General features: G+C 32.4%; 1 protein-coding gene across 1 annotated transcript; it reads right to left on the bottom strand.

Moving 5' to 3' along the window:
• Positions 1–1,682: 1,682 nt before the first annotated feature.
• Positions 1,683–7,102, bottom strand: LOC123881589 (transmembrane protein 131-like). The gene is made up of 3 exons (XM_045930311.1): positions 7,083–7,102; positions 6,280–6,976; positions 1,683–3,780 (listed from the first exon to the last, which is right to left on the bottom strand). Coding segments are annotated over exons 1-3 (2,730 nt in total). The 5' UTR covers positions 7,085–7,102; the 3' UTR covers positions 1,683–1,749.
• Between the last annotated feature and the right edge of the window lie 15,744 nt (positions 7,103–22,846).

Genomic DNA, 22,846 nt, shown 5'->3' with positions numbered 1-22,846 from the left:
CCCTAGGATTTACGCCTTATACTAAGACCTCCAGCAAACCCCTAGTTTACGTCTTATAACTTCGACACTACTCATGCAACTTCTGCCTATGAACTCCTAGACATGAGATCCCATCTCACTTCCACTCACACAACACAACCTGTGTTGTTTATACAATGTTGGGAATGATGTGGCAACAACTTACCAAGACACTACTTCACTCTTGCTTAAAAGCTTCAAGTGAATCACACACGGTAAACTCCGTACTTCAAAGCTTAGGAGTAACCTTACAATAATAAACTCACTTCTTAACTTGTGTTATAGAATCCACAAGTAAGAATTACAATTAGCAAATACAAACAAAGACTCAGCAAAGACTCAATATGTGTTTTTAATATTTTTCAATTGAGATACCTAGTCTTGAACTTGGTCTTCATATATATAGCAACTTAGCACGCTCTTCTTGCTTCAGAGTAGATAGGACGCTCCTTGAGAATCATAAAAGGTGATCTGATACTTTTTCAATCTTCATTAAGAATATATCAAGACTTTCCAAAAGTGTTCAAAGGACTTTAGAAGATAGGATAAGTCATCCAGCTATTCCATTAAGTTTGTCTTATCCTTAAAGTTCCTGATCAGATCAAATCTTCAATAAGCGTGTTCTTAAGTGGATTTCCATATATAGCAGATGCTCTCTTAAATGCGCGAGATTTCCTTAATAAAATATGATGTTGTAACATGTTTTCCAACATCTTGTTAGTATATTTGTTTTAGCAAAATTAAGCCAATTCCAAATATCCAACAGTGTTTAAATAATTTCTCCTCCCATGAGTCAAACTAATTCTTTTAAACGATTTATTTTTTGGAGGAGTTCGTTAATCATTTGAATTTAATCACTTAGTTATTATAAATATGTAATTTATGGAGTACATTTCTTTAAATAGAATTATATATTTCATGATTTTTATTTTTAAAAAAAAAAAAAGAGTGAAGGATATATTTATGAAAATGTGAGCTGGGTATATTAAGAAGGTGTGGAGATATATACTTCACAGTTAATGCTTAACTTAATTCAATCCACACATGAGGGATTGAATACATTTAGATAAATGCCATAACAAAAAACAAAAGATTTTCAGTCCTTTGTATATACACACGTGAAAACATTAACAGGTTGCTACGATCGTGTCAATTGTGTACCAATAATTTCCCATCTGCTGGGAAGTGGTAGGCCATTTGAGACAAAATTCCAATTAAAAATGAATAGGGACCTATCACTTCTCCCTATATTTTTCCTCATCAATCTAATAAGTACTCCATGTTAGTACAACTATACTACAATAACAACACCTAACTTCTTTAATTTTGGACATTAATAACACCTAACTTCTAATAGCAACCTAATTTCTCCAGTTATTACACCAACATACAGACAAATATTCCCAAGGTTGGCAAAACATTACCAAGTATAATCGTATTTCCAAATAAACAAAACCAAACCACCTTAGTTGCTTCATATTATTTCCTCTAAATATACTAGAGTTCAAAGGATTGTTATCTGTTAATTATGTTTAAAAAAAAATCAATAAATTAAACTATCGCGCATAATGAACGCGCCTATGAGTAGTAGGGTGTGGTTAATATCGAATGTTTGAAACCTCCTTTTTTAATTTAAATTTTTTATCAAGTTAGCAGGTTATAAGTGCAAGTCAAAAAAATGCATGAGAATTTTGTTTTTTTTTTTTTTTTTTATCTTAATAGCCATTTTTATTACTTTATTGCCTGTGGATCTCCAACAAAGAAGCTGTTGAAGTTCTTTTCAGCAGGACAAGATTTCATACAAGTAACATCTTTTGGATCTAACAAATGAATCCCTGAAAGATGGCCACCCCAGATATCATATATATACTCTTCTGCAAGTTCTGCATTTTTTGGTGCTGAAACAGTAGCTTGCTTGTCAAGTTTCGATCCTGGAGCACGGCAACTTAAGCTGACACTAGATGTTGACACCAAGGATGGAGGAGAAGGTATACTAGGCATGGGAGGAGCACCAAACATCTTAAAGGGTGTACTAGCATCACTTGTTGAAGGTGAATGCCAAACTTTAGGAGAAGAAATGTTGTTATTGACAGACTTAACTGGAACCCTGGTCTTCGATGTATTTGCTTTAGCAGCAGATGCAGAAACTTGGGAATTTTTAGGATGTCGGGCAGTCTCCGGAGTTTTTACACTGTGAGGTTGAATGGAGGGTTGCTTCACATCAGGAGACAATGGACAGCTAGATTTGGTTGATGCAGGGGCCACGGGGGAGGAGGGTGGTGAGGGTGTAGAATTTCCACTTCGGCTGCTTGAAACTTCAGACATTGCAGTTAACTTTGCACCAGAGTTCTTCTTTTTCCGTCTTCTAGTCTTTTCTTTTCCAATTTTGACTTTTAGTTCACCCTCTTGAGATGGCTTCACAACCTCTTGAGATGGCTTCACAGTCTCTTGAGATGGCTTCACAGCATCAGAGCTCTGAACTGCAGTGGTTGGTGACTTTCCTTTCTTTGTAGTATCAAACAAAAGACTAGTCTGTTTATGGTTTTCTGAATCCTGCGTCAAATGTTGAGATATTTCCTGGTCAGAGGTTTTGCGTAGATCATACGAATATCTGACACAGGTGGCTCGCATTGTCGAGGTTGGGCCTTTTCGAACCGAACAAAACATATTAGGTGTCTTATCAGACACAGATAACTTATCCTTTCTCTGATTACTACAAGGAACTAGAGGGGTTTTCGCATCATGTTGTAAGGTGATGTGGATGGAGTTATTATCATTCTTGCACAAGTAATCCAGGGACACCATAAAAAATAAGGATGCAACAAGAATGAATCCGAGCAACCATTTTTTTACTCGCACCCAAAACATGAATTTCTTACAGTTACACAACACACCATAAGGGACACTTGCCTTCATGGGTATTAGAAAAATGCCAGAGGCCAAAGCAAGTTCAAGATCCCGATGTACCTTTGCTGCAGAAAAATCAGTTTGGTATGATATCTGTAACTTTATCGACTCCCCAGGATCAAGAGCAAAACCTTTACAATCATGAATCTTAAAACCATCCAATCCACATTCTCTCCCAGAGACTCTCATTGTCTTCACCTCCAATGGCAAATCCCCCGTGTTCTTGGCATATATCTCTTTCACTAAAGGCTGTGAGCAGGCAGAAACCATGTCTTTCATGTGAAGCAAGGAATACGAAAGAGAGAAACTGAGGAGATTGTGCAGTTTAAGATCAAAACTTATACTCTGAACATGCTCAGACCTCTCAAGTAAAGCTAGGGAACTCAGCCCTCCAATGCCCCTTAAAGGTATCGACTCAACACCGGTAAGATTGTTTTTGATCAACGCTGAACCATTCCATCCACATCGCTTGGATGGATAAAAATGTATCGGCCCTAAAGTTGCATAATCATTAGGATGCACATAAGCCTCTGTTACTGCACTCCCTGGCACTGAGAATCCATACTTTGCAGCAGAAATAACTTCATCTATAACTAAATTACCAGATGAAAAATTGGGAAATATATCATCCAGACCCCTGCAATCATCAATTATCTCTTCTGTGTTTAAGATAAGCTTCATCGTAACTGGATGATGGCTAGGATTCTTTACAGTGATCCACCTTGAGACATAACTTCCAACTTGAACCATTGGGAATAGCACCTCATCGTCAACAAGCACGGACATAGCATCAGTGGTTCCTTGAGACATCCAGTTTCCATTAACTAATTCATCTACATCGGTTGTCTCAGTAACCTGCATATACATGTAGCAACATTAGATAATTTTCATATGAAAGGAATTCCTCGGCAGTTTGCAGAAAGACAAATAGGAAATGAAAAGGTGGCCATAATAAAATTTCCCATGTTTTAAAAAGTTGCAAAATTCAGATTACTCCCCTCTACAAAATATGATAAGATACTCTTAGAGTAACTAGAAATTTTCTTTGAGGACAAAGCTATAAAAGTAGCAACAGAATTATTATACAGAGGAAAGCAATAAAGAAAAAGCGGAAGAGAGTAGAAGGTCTAAGGGGGGAAATCAAACAATGGTACAAAAGGCACTATTTGTACCCGTCTTCGAACAGATCTCCACATGATAGCATGTATTAATCAATCACTCTACTACAAGTTCATGACTCAAAAGTCATCAATCGAGAGAAATTCCCACAAACTAGTAACAAATAAAGTCAACCCTAGACCTTCTAAGGGATTTATTAAAAAATCATCTATTGACATAATCAATGGTGATCTTGTCTGATCCAAACTTTCTACAAAATATCTTCTATTTACAGAGCAGCATTGGAAGCCCTTCTGCAACGGCTGAGTAACCAAGGAAAAAACACTTTTGCAACTGACTTATTTTTCCAGGAGCATATAGGCAAAGAAGTGCATCCAAAGACAAGGAGAGGGAGAGAATAAGATAAAACAAGTGCATCCGAAAACACTTAAAAGGAAGAAAATATAGGTCATTTTGAAGAAACAATATAGACTAGGACTTCTGGTTTTAGAGGACAGGTCATCGCATGTGAACAATATATAGCATGCATTGAAGATGGCAACGTCCCAAATTGAAGAGGTGCATTAAATTAAAGTAAAGAGCAGGGTACTGGCCATTTCCATTAGACGTCAATTGTTGTTTTAAGCAATGTAATTCTGCAATACAGTATGAGCATACAATGACTATCCTAAAATGTCTGGGAAGTCAAATAAAATAACTTAAAAAGGAAACATGGTACCAAATACAAAGGTATCAATTACCAAATTGAGTTCAAATTTTACAAACAAATATCTATAGAGGAAACATGGTAAATTTTTCATAAAAAATAGCCAAGTACAAAGGGAAATCATCAACAAACGTAACGGTTTTCATAAACTACATTATGAGGGCAACAACCAGGACCCCAAATATTTTAATGGACTAAAATAAAAATAAAAAAAATAAAATAAAATAAAAAAGACAGATCCTTTGTTATCTGTCAGGAAAAAAAACTATATATGTTCTCCCACCAGCAAAACATAAATTTTAGCGTCTACTCCAAAAATGGAAAAACAAGCTTAAAGAGACGTAAGTTTGGTGAGAAGATACAATCTATGATACTCATCCTACTCCTAATATCTGTTAAATATCCCAATCCTATACAAGAACAAAATCATTAGCAAGGATGGCAGAGTAAGGCCAAATGAACTGATGGGATAACCTAAGCAACATTCACAGTTCCGGACAGTTAGTTAGCATTGGTTCTGCACTAGTCCTTATTAATATGGCCAAATCAACAAATATGAGGACCATGAAGAATCAACCATGTGTAGCATGATTATTTGTATTTTAGTGAAATGCGCGTATGGGAGAAGAATCGGATAAACATCAATGCCTTCGCAACACCAAAAAAAGAATCGATTAGGTTAGAAACTTCGTTATAGAAATGGATGAAAATCATTGGAGTACACTTTCTTGGCCATGCTCTAAACATCTTCGCAACACCAAAAAAATCGGTCTTAGTACTGCTGAAGTTATAGCTTCAATAACCCATACCCAAGATATAAAGAGCCAATAATCGGTTATCACTTGCCTCGCTTCCTTATATGAATATCACCACAGCTTGTCTGATGTGGTGATCATGAGTCATGCCCTTTGAATCATAACTCTAAAAACAGCAGGAAGTGCAAGAGGTGTCATTGGCTCCAGACACTAAATTTGTCGCATAGGATCAAGGAGGCATGGGGAAGTGACAAATGACAGTAGATATATTAGACGGAATGCCAAAGGTAGAATGTTGAGTGGGACGAAGAGAATGGACCAAGAGGGACTAGGTATAGTGTTTTCTTTCTTTTTTTCTGGCTGTTCTTGGAAAAACAGGGAGCGGTGAAGGGTGGGTGACGGGTTTGTAAATGGCTGTATTTAAGAATGACATTCATTTCTTTTCTCCTCGGACCAGACACATAATTCAGGTTCAACAACAACAGCTAAATGGTAACCAAAGGCATACAGTAACCATCAAGTTTAATAATATAAGCAAGAATATGTGATGGAACCACCACACATTTCATGCATCATTTGAACATAATAATAAACCATTTACAAAATATGTTACCATATTAAGTCGAAATAGAAACTTAAACAGACCATTTTATATAGGGCTAAAGAGTATCCTTGAAAATTGGTTCATCTAAATTTTGATTAACAAAACTAAAATAAAATCATCAACAAATGTATTAAAAACAAATGTAGACAAAGGGAAATAGATATTCGTACCTTGACATTTGGTGGCAATCCCATTTTTCTGACCACATACTCAGCCCTTGTACTACCAGAACTAACAAGCTTGGTTTTGTCTTTGATTTCTTCGAATGAGAGCCTTTGATGCTCGAAACAAACATGCAGTGCGTCTTCACACGGAATCTCAACCTGGGGACTAGTTGTGTCATTAGTAAAAATAACCAGTTTGCAGTTCTCTTGCAAGTTGGATACTTCAGGCGATAAATTATATAAATCAGTGCGCAGATTACTACAATAAATAATGCCAACATGAGTAACAGTATTAGGTGATAGCAATAAGTCTTTCACACTACTTGTCACCTCGCTATCTTGACTTAATCCACAAAACGGACCATCGCACTGTCTACCAGAAACTCCGAGAGAAGCTGCTTTAAGACTTTTCTCTTCATCGTTGAATCCATATATCGTCAAAGGAACACAGAACGAATGTGTGTCCGGACACACATTTTGAAAACTGTTGCGGATTGAAGTTGATGCCGAACCTAAATTACCGCCACCGACAACAGTATCCGAAAAACCCAAATCGCAATTTTTCCCCGAAGACACACAGGCATCATATTCCGGCAAATTTGGCCTTGCATGTGTCGCGCACAACCCATATCCAGAAAGGCAAAACAAGGTACATAACAAAACCAGAAAACAATTGAATGCTTTGATCCTGCACAACAATCCCCTAAAATGAACAAAAAAAACACATTCGAAAATTAGTTCAATTGGCAAGTAAATTAATATACAAAAGAAACACAAAAATCAATCAGAAAAATCCTTTCTTTCCTTACATTTCAGGGCAGCATCGAATAAAAATTTCAACGGGTTGTATCCAAAATCAAAATAAAAACAGAAATCAAACTCTGATCATATCAAACTATATATATACCACCACCAATGAAGAATCCAGAATATCATTAATTACTAAATAAAAATAAATAAAAAATCTAAAAAAAATGTTTTTTAGACCAAAATTTGACTAAAAGAAGTAACAGCTACTAACAGTTACATTACCACATAGAGTAATGATTACACAACATAAAAATTCACTCTTTACACAAAATTCATGTGTTATATACTACTCATTATACATACTAACACACAAAACATCATATACCAAAAATAAAATAAGATTAAGAAAAACATAAACTATACTATTGAAGCAATTTTTGTATACTAGTACTAGAAGAGAAAAGGAACTTAATTTCATGAGTAACGTTACAGTAGAGTTAAAATAAATAACCATAAATACTACATTATCATCAAAACAGTATTGCCATTATTATTAACATTAACATTATTATTCCTTGGTACTAACTAACATAGTACATACTCCACAAAATAATTAAAAAAATATAGTATAAAATTAAATTAAATTAAAAGTTAAAACCCTCTTCCAGTGAAATTTACATTCTTTCTACTTACCCAGAATCATAAACCCAAAATAAAAAAAATAAAAAAAAAAAAAGTATTGAGAGTAGCAAGTGAAAAGTGAAAACCTAAACACAACAAAAAAAAAGGATGGGAAAGTGATGAAAGGAAGAGTAAAGAAGAGTATACCGGTGTAGAGAGAAAGAGAAAGAGAAAGAGAAAGAGAAGAACATGATGATGATGATGGTGGCGAATGGAATAGGTTTTGAAAGAGTGAAGATGGGTTCGGAGCTCCAATGAGAATGTTGCAGAAAATGAATGAATGGACGAAAAGGAAATAGAATATAGTATAGTATACAGCAATATTGTAGTATAATATAACCTTTTCTCAAATATAAATTATCACACCATAATCAAAATCATGTCAAATATACTATGTTATATAAGAAAATCATATCATACATATGACTTTTTTTTTTTTTTAAATAACAAACAAGATAAAAATAAAACAACCTATTAATTGTAACTCGTAAGACGAATCCCTAAACAAGCTAAGGGATGTAACAACCAGATATTCAAAGCATAATTAAAAAAAAAAATATGCTGATTTTTCAATCACTATCAAGTAAGAGTTTTTACCTTATTAAGCGACACATTGAGAGAGACTCTTGATTAGAGAACCTATGAGTAATTTTTCTTTTAAATACTATGATTTTATTTTGAAACAAGGTATTAGTATGTATATATATACTGATATTACTAATAATAATAATTTATACAAAAAAAAATTAATTATTCAATAAACTTAACTATTACGTCTGAAGTAAATAAATTTATGACGGTTTTTCTTGTAAATGATTTGACAAATGTAAATTTTTTTGCGTTTGATTCGACTTTATTATTTGTAAAAAAAGTAATGTAATAATTTTGATCTTTGACGAAAAATAATAATATTGACTTGGATTAGAACGACTATTCAGTATTTACGTTGGCGCTTTTTTTTACTATAATTTATATCATATTTTTAAACACTAAGTCAAAAATAAAATTAATGACGGAAAAGATGCAAATAATTTATAGATGTTTTGTATTTAAATCTTCTACTACATCTATAGAGATAAAATTAATTTGAAAATGACGGAAAGGATCCAAATCATTTATAGATGTAGCAGAAGGATTTGGATCTTTTCCGGCATTTTTTCGCATGCAGCTAATTTATATTCACTCTAACACTTTTTTTTTTCTTTTCAGGTAGTTTAGTGACTAGAAAATTCACCTTAAAGGTGAATAAGTGGAGTGTCCCGAGTTCAAATCCGAACTCCTGCACATATAGTACGATATCCCTACCAACTGAGTTAAGCTCACGAGGATCTCTAGCACTTTTTCTTATAATGCCATAATCTTGATCTTTCACCAAATACTTTATTTCTCTTATTTTTCAACTATTAGATCAGAAAAATGAGAGAAAACTGCACATAAAAAGTTCCGAGAGATTTTTTTTTTTTGTACATGGAGAGATCCTTTTTATTTACATAATAAAAGTTGAAGTAATTTTATAGACTTTACTTATTAAATTGACAAAAACAAAAAATATTAAAAAAATAATCTGGATTTAGTAGTTTGAGTTTTCATTAATTATAACCGCAAAAAAAGAAACATGAGTATTTTCCCTAATAGTAATACCAGTATTTTCTTTCTAATGATCTCGTAAACGGCTGCTAATTATTTTGGTTGTACAGAAATGAACAGCTGGTTTACGAAGTGCATGGGGAAAACAAAACTATTCATCGAATACGCCGTTTGCTTGCGTTGCATAAACGCTTTTTATTAGTTTCTTGTTTTTGCTGCCACTTCTTAAGTAAAAAACATAAAGAGTAGGATTATTTAATTTCCAAAAAAAATTAAATGGCAAAATCGTTTACAGATAAAACTTTGGTGTATTTTCCTTATGTGTTTTATTTTAGTATGATTTTAATTTTTATTTTTGTTATACAAATTTTTTTTGGTTTCATGCCGTAAATTTTTAAGATTCTTTCTGACATAGCTTGTGCTAGTAAGAATTGTCTGTTGGTGTTAATATATTCTATTTTTACTTCTTAAAAAAAAAACAAATTAAAAATTGTTAATTTAGTGAAATTATAGGTACTACTATTTAAATTACAAACTATAGAAAAATTTAATTGTCCTTTATTTAAATTCCGATAATTACAACACCTCTTTCTTTTTTCGAAAAAAATGAAAGAGAACATTTGTAAGATGCTTGAATTATATTTACACATACTGTTATCTTTTATTAGAATAAACTTTCAATTTAAACTTTAAATTATCACTTTTTCACCGATTTAGTTTTCAAACATGTTTCTAAATTATTTTCTCCAACTATTTACGCTATAAACTATTAAAATCAACATAAAAACTTTCGAAATTATTATCTCATCCAACTAATCTTGATCATGTTAAGTTTGTGCTTAAATGAAAAGAATCGAAACATCGGCCTAGAAATTGAATTTTATGATGAAAAAAATTACAGAGACTTCTATTTCAATACATAAAGGGTATTTGTAAAGTTTAAGAGGTTGGTCCAAGTGTTTAAGAGATTCCCGCAACTGCGAACGGGAAGAGACTAGAACCACATTATGCTAGAATAAAACTAACTTCCGAACCATATTAGGTGTTCCAATAAACCTGATACTAGTGGTGAAAACAAAAAGAATATATCTTAAGTATTTAGGGATTAACTTCTAACTTTTGTGAATACATAAACTTTAATTTGAAATGCGAGCATCTATTTTGTGTGTTCAATATATTTTTCAATAAAGATTAGTTAATATTTCATACACAGATATATAAACATAGAATGTGAAGGAAAAAAATGCTAATATTAATATTAAAGGTCATCAATAATGGACAAATTCAAGTGGTAAGGGTCTTGAATCTTTTCTATTTTGATAAATCAAAGGTATTCTCCGCGCGCAATTGTAAAGACAAATTCCCTCGAGACAATTGAAATCTATTTATGGAGTTGACCTCTTCCAACAAATGTTTCTCCATACGCACCGACCGGGGATTGAACCTAAATAAATGGTTAAGGAACCCATGTATATACCACTTATTGGTAAGGGTCTTGAATATTTTAAATAGGTGGTTAGAAGTTCTATTTTTGACTTATTCATATGAAAAGAATTCGAAAAAAATGGGAAAACCACGTTGTCTACCCACATATTGATCCATAAATATTAATCATAGTTAAAAGGTGTGAAAAATTTATACCTATATAACTTAATATTTTTTAAAAGGCTTAATTAGTAAAATGGCCCTTTAAAGACATTTTTTGTTTCACATTGGTCCCTTAAAGAAAAAAAATGATCGAATAGGTCCCTTAAAGAAAAAAAAAAGTCTGAATAGGTCCCTTAAAGACATATCCGTTAATCAGTTTGGTCATATTCGGACCTTTTTTTAGGGACCAAACTGATTAACTGAGATGTCTTTAAGGGACCTATTCGGATCTTTTTTTCTTTAAGGGACCTATTGGAACCTTTTTTTCTTTAAGGGATCAATCTGAAACCAAAAATGTCTTTAAAGTATCATTTTGCTAATTAAGCCTTTTTAAAAAATAGTGTAGGTTAACGATGAAAATGTAGTTGATGTGTTTTCTTTTTTGATTTTTGATAGGTTATGAATTCAATTCCAAGAGAAGATTGCTTTTTTGACCCCTATAGTTTCCTCTAAGGCCTCCCAATGTGATCATTTTGGCCCTTTAAATGCGTTTGGATTCTAGAATCCGAAACTTGTTTGTTATGGACCATACAATCCAAAACCAGTTTAAACAAGCAATTGACTGGTTATGGCTGGCTTGTACGTGATGTTTTGCCCAGGAAAACATGGGTTTGGATTATACAATCCGAAATTCCTTATTTTTAATGTGTTTATTCTAGAATCCGAAACCAGTTTAAACAAAAAATTGGCCAGCTATGGCTGGCTTGTACGTGATGTTTTGCCGAGGAAAACATGGGTTTGGATTGTACAATCCGAAATGCCTTGCTTTTTTAATTTTTGCATTGTTTCGGATTGTACCAATCGAAAACGCTGACATTCGGTTTGTAGGATCCGAATACAGTCTATATAGCCTATGTGACAGAAGTTGTACTTTCATAACCACTTGGACACTAGGGCGATTTTTTGGCGTATCACGGGCTTGAAAACAACGTTTATTCACTCAAAGAGGGTCGCAATGCTCAACCGGAGTCATACAAGAGGTAATATGCGCTTTAAACCGTTAATTTTTTCAATTTTCATGGTTTTATGATCACAGTCGCCTTTGGATCACACAATCCGAAACCATTTCGGATCCTACATGCCAAACTGTGCAGTTTTTTAAAATTTTGTAATTTGTTGTTATAGGTAGGGTTTGGGATGGCCGAACCTCCGTTTGAAATGAAACCGAACATCGATGAACCCGACATTGCACAACCTAATGTAGTTGAACCCGTCATAAGTTATAATTTTCTTATAGGTTCGCTTGTATTGTTTTTAAGTTTGAAGTTGTAATTTACGTTTTAGAGTTTGAAGTTGTAATTTATTTGATTATGTTTGAAGTTATCGTATGTAAGGACAATAGATATTTTTAACTTTTAATTTAGTGCAAAAGAGCAAATTCCGAACCTGCATAATATTGACCTTTAACCTGTAAAAATTTCCGGCAGAAAACATGATTTTGGACTCTACAATCCAAACTTGTAATTTGCTTGTCCATTTCGGTTCGCAGGATCCAAACCTGTAATTTTCGTGACCAATTCGGTTCGCAGGATTCAAACCTAATTTGTTTCGGATGGTAGGATCCAAACCAATATCCACACACAATTTTTCCTTGCAAAAACCATGTTCCCATCTATATTTGGCTTGTTTCGGATCCCACGATCCACATCTAATGTATTTCGGATTCTAGAATCCATATCATCCTGAACCCCCCAAATTCAAGGTTATTTTGGGATTTTTGAGGGGTTTAAGAGGAACACGGGGAGCGAAAAAAGCAATCTTCATTCCAAGATGACCATTGGGCCTCTCCGTTTCTTTCGACTCCAAGATGAAGGGCCCAAACACACTAAGAGCCTTTGTAGGAAATTGTCAGAGGTGGAAATAGGAACAGAGGTGGAATTATCATGTTGTGCTATTTTTATTTTCTTCTTCTTCTGAAGTTTTTTTAAAAATAAATAAATAATTCTCCCATCCCACATGTTTCGTTCAAGAAAATTGAAAAGTTTTTTGAAACACATATATGTTCTAAAAAACTTGGTTTAAGTTTACCGGAACCACATTTGTGTTCTTGAGAATTTAAATTGAACTTATTGACAAAGTTTGCCTATTTCAAACATTTGTGTTCTTGAAAACATGGTGTGGGTCAAAAATATTTTTTGAAAACACAAACTAATTTTTCTAGAACATAAACGTGTTCAAAAAAACTTAAAAATTGAGATTTTCAGTTTTACAAAACATTTTTTTTTCGGTACATTTAATGTTTTTAAAAAATATTTAGTTCCGTCAAACTTTAGCAAAGCTTTCCGGGGGAGTGGTTATGATGGTGCATAAGCTTTTTCCTTATGCACCATATATAAATAATGAAAAGTGTTTAACGCACCTCCCAAATTGCTTAGCGCCCCCCATATACTTAGCGCACCCCCAGATTTTCTCACGCGCCCCCAATTTTTTCTCACGCACCCCCAAAATTTCCTCGCGCGCCCCCCAAAACCATTTTTGTTGTGGAATGGTTTCACATTAGATGTACTTATAATGCCAAAATCATTTTTACTGTCGAATGATTTTAGAGGGTTGTAATCCAAAACCATTCTGCCTGTGGAATGGTTTTGTGTGTTATTTATGTTGGGGCTGGGGGGCGCGCTTAACAATTTGAGAGGCGGGGTTAAAATGTTTTAGTTTCCAGGCCAGAGCCATTGGCCTCACATAACCTTTATTAAATATATCTGGCCCACATATTTATCTTATGAATTTTTCTCTTCCCTCCTCTCGTGTTTATTTTGTATAAAAATTTCGAAACATGTTTTCCGAAGTTTTTCTAGTTCAAATTCAAGAAAAATCTGGTAAACATATTTCGGATTCTTTTCTAAGACAATCAGATAACGCATTCTGAAATATTTATTCAAAGGTAAAAATGAAAAAACGGGAGGAGGGGGTAGAAAAGAAACACAAGAGTGGGAGGGTGGGAGGAGAAATCTTCAAACTTTATTTTGTTTCTTTTCCGGGGTAGTAAATTAGGGCCTTATTTTTTCTTAAAGTCCCACATAAGAAGTTTTCTCTCCCGACCCCCCTCATTTCTTTTCTACCCCCCAAAAATCCCATTTTGCCCCTTGCGGTATGAAAAAATTTTGCCAACAAACTTCGGTTTATATAAACTGAAGTTTTTAAACATGGAAAAAAAATTCGGTTTATATAAACCGAAATAACATATACCCCCCAAAAAGAAGGAAAATTTATGTGAAAATTCGTGTAGAGCTACCTGTGGTAAATTTATCATATCTCTCTGAATATAGGTCGTATGCTAATGATTTTTAATCCAGTGTAAAGAAGATAAAATTTACTACAAGATTGACACCGTAATTATTAAATTTCATTAAGTATAGTATGAGAAAATCTACCTACAAGTTTGAGAAAAGTTTCTGCAAAATGTTGTAGAGATACCTGTGGTAAATTTATCATAACTCTCTGAATATAAGTCGTATGCTAATAATATTTTATCCAGTGTAAAGAAGACAAAATTTACTACAAGATTGACACCGGAATTGTTAAATTTCATTAAGTATAGTATGAGAAAATCTACCTACAAGTGTGAGAAAAGTTTATGCTCTGTTTCTGTACCAGTACCCATTATTTCGTCAAACTGAACCAATTGGATAGTTAACCCTCAAAACAAAAATTATATTTGTATTCTTGACACCCTAAGCTTTCCAAAGAGTGGTCATTTACTCAAATCGGACATCGTTTAGTATTTCAAATAAATTGTGGAAGTTGAGGGTCTCATGCAGAATTTATGCAGGAAAGCTGGAAAAAATTTTGGAACACAATATTTCGGTTTATATAAACCGAAATTTTTTAGCATGACAAAAAAATTCGGTTCGTATAAACCGAAGTACCCCCAAGGACAAAAACAGAAATTCAGGGGTAGAAAAGAAATGAGGGGGGTCGGGAGAGAAACCATCCCCACATAAATATGTATACAACAAATTTTCAATTATTGCTCTTCAATTACACATATTTCCGTTATTATTAGTGATGATTCTTTTGTGGAATAATGCCTCTTTAGTTGGTAATTTATCTAATAATAACTCCACCAAAAAATGTTTACTTTCGAACGGAACATTGTTCTTCCAAAGTTTCTTTAAAGCTATCAACATATTTGAGGCGATTGCAGCCATGTTGTTGCTGTTCTGCAGATGCGCGTAAGCAGACTGAACTGAGAAAAAACTAGCCGTGTTCGGAATCCACCTCCGTCTGTCGATGCAGTCCCTACGAGGTTGAACCTGTTCCAACAACAATAATGATTCTGCTGCATCTGACGTCTCCGATTCGGTAAGCGGGACTGACCAATCAAGCTTCCACGACCATATGTTATTATCCCACGACCCCATTGCCGAAATGTTTGCTTGTTGCTTAGTTGTTTTAACATACAAAGAAGGAAATGAGTCACGAAAAGATATCATTCCTAACCATTTTTCTTTCCAAATTTCTATGTCTTTTCCATCACTAAGCACATTAATTACTAACATCACTGAGCCAATCCCCTTCCACCACACTACCCAATTTTCAAATATCTCGCCAACAAATTGAAGCATATTTGAGCCCCTCCGTCGCTTCACCATACAAAAAAATTGCAGCGAAAGAACCATATCTAAAATACAAAAGATCTTTCCAAGGCGCTAAAATATCATTCAAACATCTCCACTTCCACTTACACAAAAGCGATGAGTTGAAAAACTCCAAATTTTTTATTCCCAAACCTCCTCTTTCCTTTGGTTGACAAATACGCTCCCAATTAATCCAACACACTTTCTTACTATCTGAACCTCCTCCCCACAAAAAGCTGCATCTCCTTTGACACACAAACCGATGCTTTATAGAAGGAAAATAAATAAAGAGGTAAACTTGAAAGAACATAATTGATGAGAGTGACTCTACCTCCTATAGAGAGATTACGACCGTTCGAAATGCAAAGTCTTTTTTCCATAGATTCTATTATAGGTAACCAATTAGCTCTTCTTCTTAGGTTAGCACCTATCGGAATACCAAGAAATCTAAAAGGGATAGACTCCACTTCACAATGCAAGAAGGACGAAGAGGCTCTTAAAAAACTTTCATCAAGGTTAATTCCATAAAGCTTACTTTTATATAAATTAACTTTCAACCCGGATACAATCTCAAAACTCCTAAACAGCGTTTTTAAAGTTCAAAGATTATCCCAATTACTGATATGGAGAATGTTTGGTTAGAGTACTGTTTGAGGTCACATATTTTGTTTGGTAAAATAAGGTGTCCTTACATGTAATTGCATAAACTAGCATTCGAACATCTACTAGTTATTTATGCCACATTGATGAGTAAGTCATACTTTTTATTGTTTGATCATACTTATTTGAATATGAGTGATGTTATTTGAACATAAAAATATTTACATCGTATTAAATACCGCATAAAAATACTGAACTTATAAATATTGATGTAACCTGAAAATAGATGAAAAAGTAATAAAAATATATACCTCAATTATTATACTAAAAATCGTATAAAAATATGGTGTTGATCAATAAAGTTGATGTTCGCATAACATTTTTCTATAAGTAAATATCCAAATGTTCACATATCCTTTAACTCAACCGACATGAATACCGAAATTGTTAGATCGGATATTATGACCGAAGTTTGAACCCCAATTACTTTATTTTTTGTGTATGAATTTTTAATGTTCGATCATTTTGTCTATCTAAAAAAAATACCCAAATAAAAATGTTATAGACATCAACTTATTTTATTTTTATGGAATCAACTTTATTGTTCAACACCTTATTTTTGTACGGTTTGAGTATAATGTTATTTTTTGTGACACCATCTTATAAAACAAAATTTAACCAAATGATAAGCCGTACACAGCTAGCGCATGCTTCAACTTGCAACTTTTATAATTAGAATTTAGAAGGCACACAAAAGTGCTCTTCCTCGTGGACAACCAAGCCCTAAAAATAGAATAGGGTTGCATTTTAAGAAACCTACCATAAAACCTTCCACTTTGGAAAACCACCTTTATTATTTTTATTTTTTTTGGTTTTTATATTTTCACCACAAGTATCCGACCAACTGAACCGCCTAATATGGTTCGGAAATTAATTTTGACATAAAGTGATTCTATAGTCCCCTCTCGATCACAGTTGCGAGGATCAAACCGTGATCCTCTGTACCACATTCAACGCCAATCACCACTGAACCAACCAAGTAAAACCATCTTTATTTTGATCTAAGGTAGTGAATATTGTAATGTTTGTATGTTTCTTCGTTGTTTAAAAGGAGGAGTACAAGTAGGGTCAGATTCTACAGGTGTTTGGTTTTAGCTTAAATTAACATAACCGTCATCAAGTCCTGTATGCACCCTTATTGAAGGAAATTAAAGGTATCTACCAAAAAATTTGTACTACATTGTGGCCTCAAATGTCATCTTCAATTTTCAAGTGGAATCAACACTAGCATTTGTTTTTCATGTTCATAGGACCTAATTTATTTCTCTCCATCATTTGGTTGCATTCTTTTATGGAAAGTTTTCTCATTTCTGGAAGGAAATATTTGATATGAAAAAAGATGTTGTGAAAAAGCCACATAGATTATAAAGTGTATATGGGTGAGATTCATATCAATAGTGCACACTATACACAAAACACAAGGGATTTGATTCTCAAATCTCTCTCCACACTTTAATTAAGATGATATATATTTCATAAAATAAAATATAATACAATTTAAAATAATAAATTATAAAATAAATAATTATAACATTGTTAGTAGATGTAGAAATCGAATTCGAAATCAAGAGTTTTTAACATTATTCATACATATTGTACACCAATCACTTGTATTAGACCCATGATAATACTAATAAAACTTTGATAGTAGTGGGTCTATAGACTCTATACTGTATTTAGAGAGTCTTTAATGCGCCTGGTTTTTGAGTTAACTTTCAAAAAGTACAGGCTTTATAATTTCCTTACTTTTAATTTACTTTCTTTTTATGGATTTTAGTCTATGGGAGTATGGGATATTCACCTTTTACTTGCTTGAGTCTGGTCAATTCAAGATTATAAGTAGGTAGGTAATGGCGTCATGTCCTCTAATAAGCTTTAACAATATGGTTAATATTTTATAGACCCATGTCAATGTCATTCATTATATTTTCATTAATTTTTAATTTTTTTTACTAACATTAATTTTTAATTTAATCTACATACTAATTAATTCCAATTGGTCATTGTGTTTTCTTACCGTTACAATTGAGTTTACGACACATGCTAGACATACATTATGTTTGTCTGTAAGACATATAACTCAATTGACAATATCAAAATTGTTAAGTTGAACGTCGTGGTTATCCAGATTCGAACCGATAATATTTCAATTGTGTGTGAGTTTTTAAGTAATATTTATCACTTCAATTGTGAATGACTTAACCATATTAGAATTTAAATTTAGACATAGTGTTACAAAAAAGTCTTGTAAAGCCAAAGATCTCTTCTTTATAAACAATATATTCAAGCTCTGTCCATTTTCATTGCAAGACTTAGATTTTTCTTAATACACCTCTCAATACTCACCCATGTGCAAATATATATTATGGTTGGCGACTCAATGATCGACTCTAATACCTTCGTAGTAGTTTTATATTTGATCTAACTTATTTTTACAAAACGATTTGTAAAGTAAGTATAATATTATTCTTTATAAACTATAAATATATGTCCAAACTTTAGTATTTTTTTTGAATTACTTTATATATATATATATATATATATAAATATTTGTTTTGAACTTTGGTTGGCTTTATGTTCATTGTATATATTTTTCTCAAGTGAAATCTATTAAACTATGTGCAAGATTTAGTACTATGCTGAATATACCCAAATTAACTGAATAAATAACAAGATACATCATACATTTGTTTAATCTTTTTTTTTTCTTTTCTATTTTTTGGAGGCTACCATAAATGTATGAGATAGCACACAAATTAACAAGCTACTCTAATGTTGTTGAGTCTATAGAAACAAAGAAAAATACATTCCAAAAGAAAAACTTCAGCTTAATACTTAATTCATGCCAATGCATGCTGAGTCCATATCAAGTAGCTCATAATCAAGAAAAATGTTAGTGCTTAATTAGTAGAATTTGTAGTTAATTGTTGATGGAGTGACCAACACCTGGACTATGACCTGGTGATGTGGGCCTAAAATTATCCACTTCATACCCTACACGTCTTGAAGACCTTCTTCTTCCTTCATGATGAATATTGGATCTTTTGTGAGTCTTTGAGCAATTTCTACACAAATGAGACCTCAAATTTCTTCCTTCAACAAACACAACTTGTTGTTGCAAAATCAATAGCAAGAAAAGAAAACAAGTAATTTGAAGCTTTTTAGTGTTTTCCATGTTAAAAAAAATTAATTTGTTGAAGTAAATGAGCTAAGCTAGGATGATATTTTTTTTTGAGAGAGAAATTTAAAAATAGTGTTGGAAGGTATAGTGTTGTGGTGATAGTGAAAAAGTTGATGTAGCTAAGTTGGTATTTATATACAAAGTGTTGAAAACCAAATGTGAATATAAATAACAAAAATTTCTTTGGTATCTTAGAGTTTTGTTACGCCTCTGTATCTTGTAAATAAAATTAATTCAAAATTTAAATTTATTTAAAAATAATTAAATATAAAAAAAAATTTCACATCAAATAAATAAATAAATAAAATACTTACCCAAAAAAAAAAGTGAATATCTGGTAAATGAGCTTTCCTTATGATGAATTGTTCGGAAAAACCCGAATTTAATTTCTGGTGGGAAATAATTTTTGGCTAGACTTTACTTATATTCCGGCCAAACTCTGAATTATCGAGTTTTCATTAGAGGAGGGTTAATAAAAAAAAAAGAATTTTAGGTCAATAAAAAAAATGTTTTTTAAGGTTTGGACGACCGTGGCATGTGATGTCTCTCACTCCTCATCGCTGGGAAAAAGATTCCGCGGAGACAACCTGTGAACTATATTAACTGTTTAAGCCCAACCTCTCAATGGAAATAAAGTAACTCGTATCTTGTTTTCTTTACTTTTGTCTAGTTGTGTTAATATTGTTCCTATTGTCTCTCTTTCTGTCCATCATGATATAATTTACGATATGCCACTTTGTCTAGTGTTGTTGGTTTCATGTTTTGGTTATGTGGTGTGGACTATTTGAGTAATGTACAATGAGTGTGTTTTTCAAATTTGGAGGCAGATTTCTCTGTTATATTAGATTGAATTAAGGTGTTGTCATAGAGCATTGTCTGTGTTTTCTTTTTTGTTTCAAAGCATGCATGCATTGTCTCTTTTATATGATGCATCTTATGAAAAATGGGGAGGATGCCATTTTTTTAATCAAAAAAATAAATAAAAAGATGAATGTAGTTTAAAAGTTTGTTGAATGGTCTTGAGGACGAGTTTAGGATAGATACTAATGTTCCTATTATTTATCCAAAATATTGTTTAGAATCGGGGATCAAAATCTGAACCTAAACCCAATCAATTTTAGTCTGAATTTCAATAGTCTGAATACATAACTACATTTTTTCTTATAACTTTAATTGAACGTACGACAAACTTTTAAAAATTCAAAACTGTTGAGAAAGAATGCACGAGAGAGCTCCGTGAAAAAATCTCGTAAAGATTTGTTTCCCCAATATAATAAAAAAAACTCTCTTCTCCCATATTGTAAACAAAAAAAAAAAATTCCCCAATATTATAGGAAAAAAAAGATCTCTTTTTCCGGAAGCTCTAATTGAATACTTCTTCCGGACACAATTATAAGCAAAAATTACTTTTTAGGTTCGTTGAAATCTTGTAATGATTCCAAAAAAAAACCTCAAGTATATTGTAAAAAAAAAATAATAACTCAAGTATTGCTCAAGTTAAATATCAAACTTTCTTTTAACATTAGTTTGATATCAAACCGAATACTCTTGATTGAGAATTTAATTTTGAACTTAGTTCGTTTGTTATGATCCCCTCCTTGTATCTCTCTCTTTTTGTATTTTCTAAAATTGGCTTTCCTTTCCTCCTTTGTTTTAAAAAAAAAAATTGAACTTAGTCTAAAATTGATAATTTTCATTTTAATTTAAAACTTAAATTTTGAAAATTTTAATTAATGAAATGAAGAAAACATGAATAATATATCATAACATTTTAATTGTTTTTAATATTAGATAAATAATACACAATTTATTTTCTCTAATTTTCATGTGTTAAATATGAGCCTTCGAGATATACATATCAGTCACCAAGAACACCACCAACCAATAACATGCATGACAATATGAAGTTTAAATTAAAAATCACTAAATTTCCTCATTCTCGTGTATTAAATATGACTCTTGAAGTCATGAATGTAAATCACCAAAAACATTCACAACCGGTCATTACATGCATATATAACAACATAAATATATTAGAATTTATTTGTCAAAAAATAAAAAATATTAGAATTCATTTTCTCCTTAATTTTTTCATGTAATATATAGTGCATGCATCATATTTCTTTGATCTCTTATTTATTTTATATTTTTCTTTTTTCTTTCATTTCATCTTTTTTCATACATTCATAAAAATAAAAGATAATTGTGCAAACTTACAATCACGGAGTACGTTGCTAGTAGAAAAACATAAATATATATCATCCTCTAACTATTTACAATACTACTAAAATAAATTTATGTTCATCCAATATTTACATAAGTTGTTCATCTCGAACAATGTTCAAGGCCGTCATTGTTTACATATATTTATTATATAAGTTTAATATATATTCATCTATCCGTTAAGCTATTTGTGTCGTGCATGTGGTGGATTTTATCCACAGTCACTGCTACCGTGTGTAAGAATTTTTTGTTATCCATAAATTATTATTTTTAATTTTATATATATATATATATATATATATATATATATATATATATTAAGTATAACAAATGATACTTTATTTTTATAAATCTAACTCGGGCAACGCCGAAAAAATACACTAGTAAATAAAAATTAGATGTTGCTAAGGCCAATAGTTGAACTTGTGTTTAGGAGAATTTTTGTGTTCTATAACTTTAGCAATTCAACTAAAGAAATATTTGAAATTTAAACATCGTATTATATTTGTAACCAAATGAAAATTTTTTGAGGCCTTTTTTTATCCCAAAATTTTGGGGTCTAAAGCCCTTGCTTTGATGATTTCTGGACCCTTTTGGGCCGACTCTAGTCTAATATTAATATTGATATCCTTTTACTATTGTTTAGATTATCTGAAACTCCCGAAATGATATAATTTTTTTTTGGAGGAACCGTTTCTGTCGAGTATTTGGTGGATATGGTGAAAAACTTTTATCTTGAAAATGATTTTTTGATAAAAATTCTAATATCCCTATTCCTTTTATGAGTGTGGGATGTACCATATTTTATGCTGGAACCATTAGAATGTGTTGGGGTGTGGAACTGAGCCTCGATGATCCTGGTTGGGTTGGAGGCACCCTTGGAGTCTAGCTTGCTTTTGTTGTTGTTTCTTTCTTCTTCTACGAGGAGACCGTCTCCCCTCGAAACTCGTGGTTGAGATATTAATTAGGGTATTCTTATTTTCTGGTGTATCTTTGACTTTAGATTTCCTGTGTATCTTTGGCACCCCGTGTATTACGATGTCCATTTGTATTTTAAACTTCTTGTCCTATTTTTTGTTTATATAATATTATGTAGACCATTAAAAAAAAATTCTTACTTCTTGATCAATTGCTTGATCAATCCAATCCTTACTTCGTCCATTTAAGTGATAGACCTTCTTCTATATCACTCAAACCGATCCTCATCGGCTCAAATTATCATTCTTGGGCGCGCTCGATGCGAAGAGCTCTTGGTGGAAAAATG

The sequence above is a fragment of the Trifolium pratense genome, linkage group LG4 (assembly GCF_020283565.1).
Source record: "Trifolium pratense cultivar HEN17-A07 linkage group LG4, ARS_RC_1.1, whole genome shotgun sequence".
Classification (NCBI taxonomy): domain Eukaryota; kingdom Viridiplantae; phylum Streptophyta; class Magnoliopsida; order Fabales; family Fabaceae; genus Trifolium; species Trifolium pratense.
Note: the sequence above shows the minus strand (reverse complement) of the source record. Positions and strands in the feature narration are given on the sequence as shown.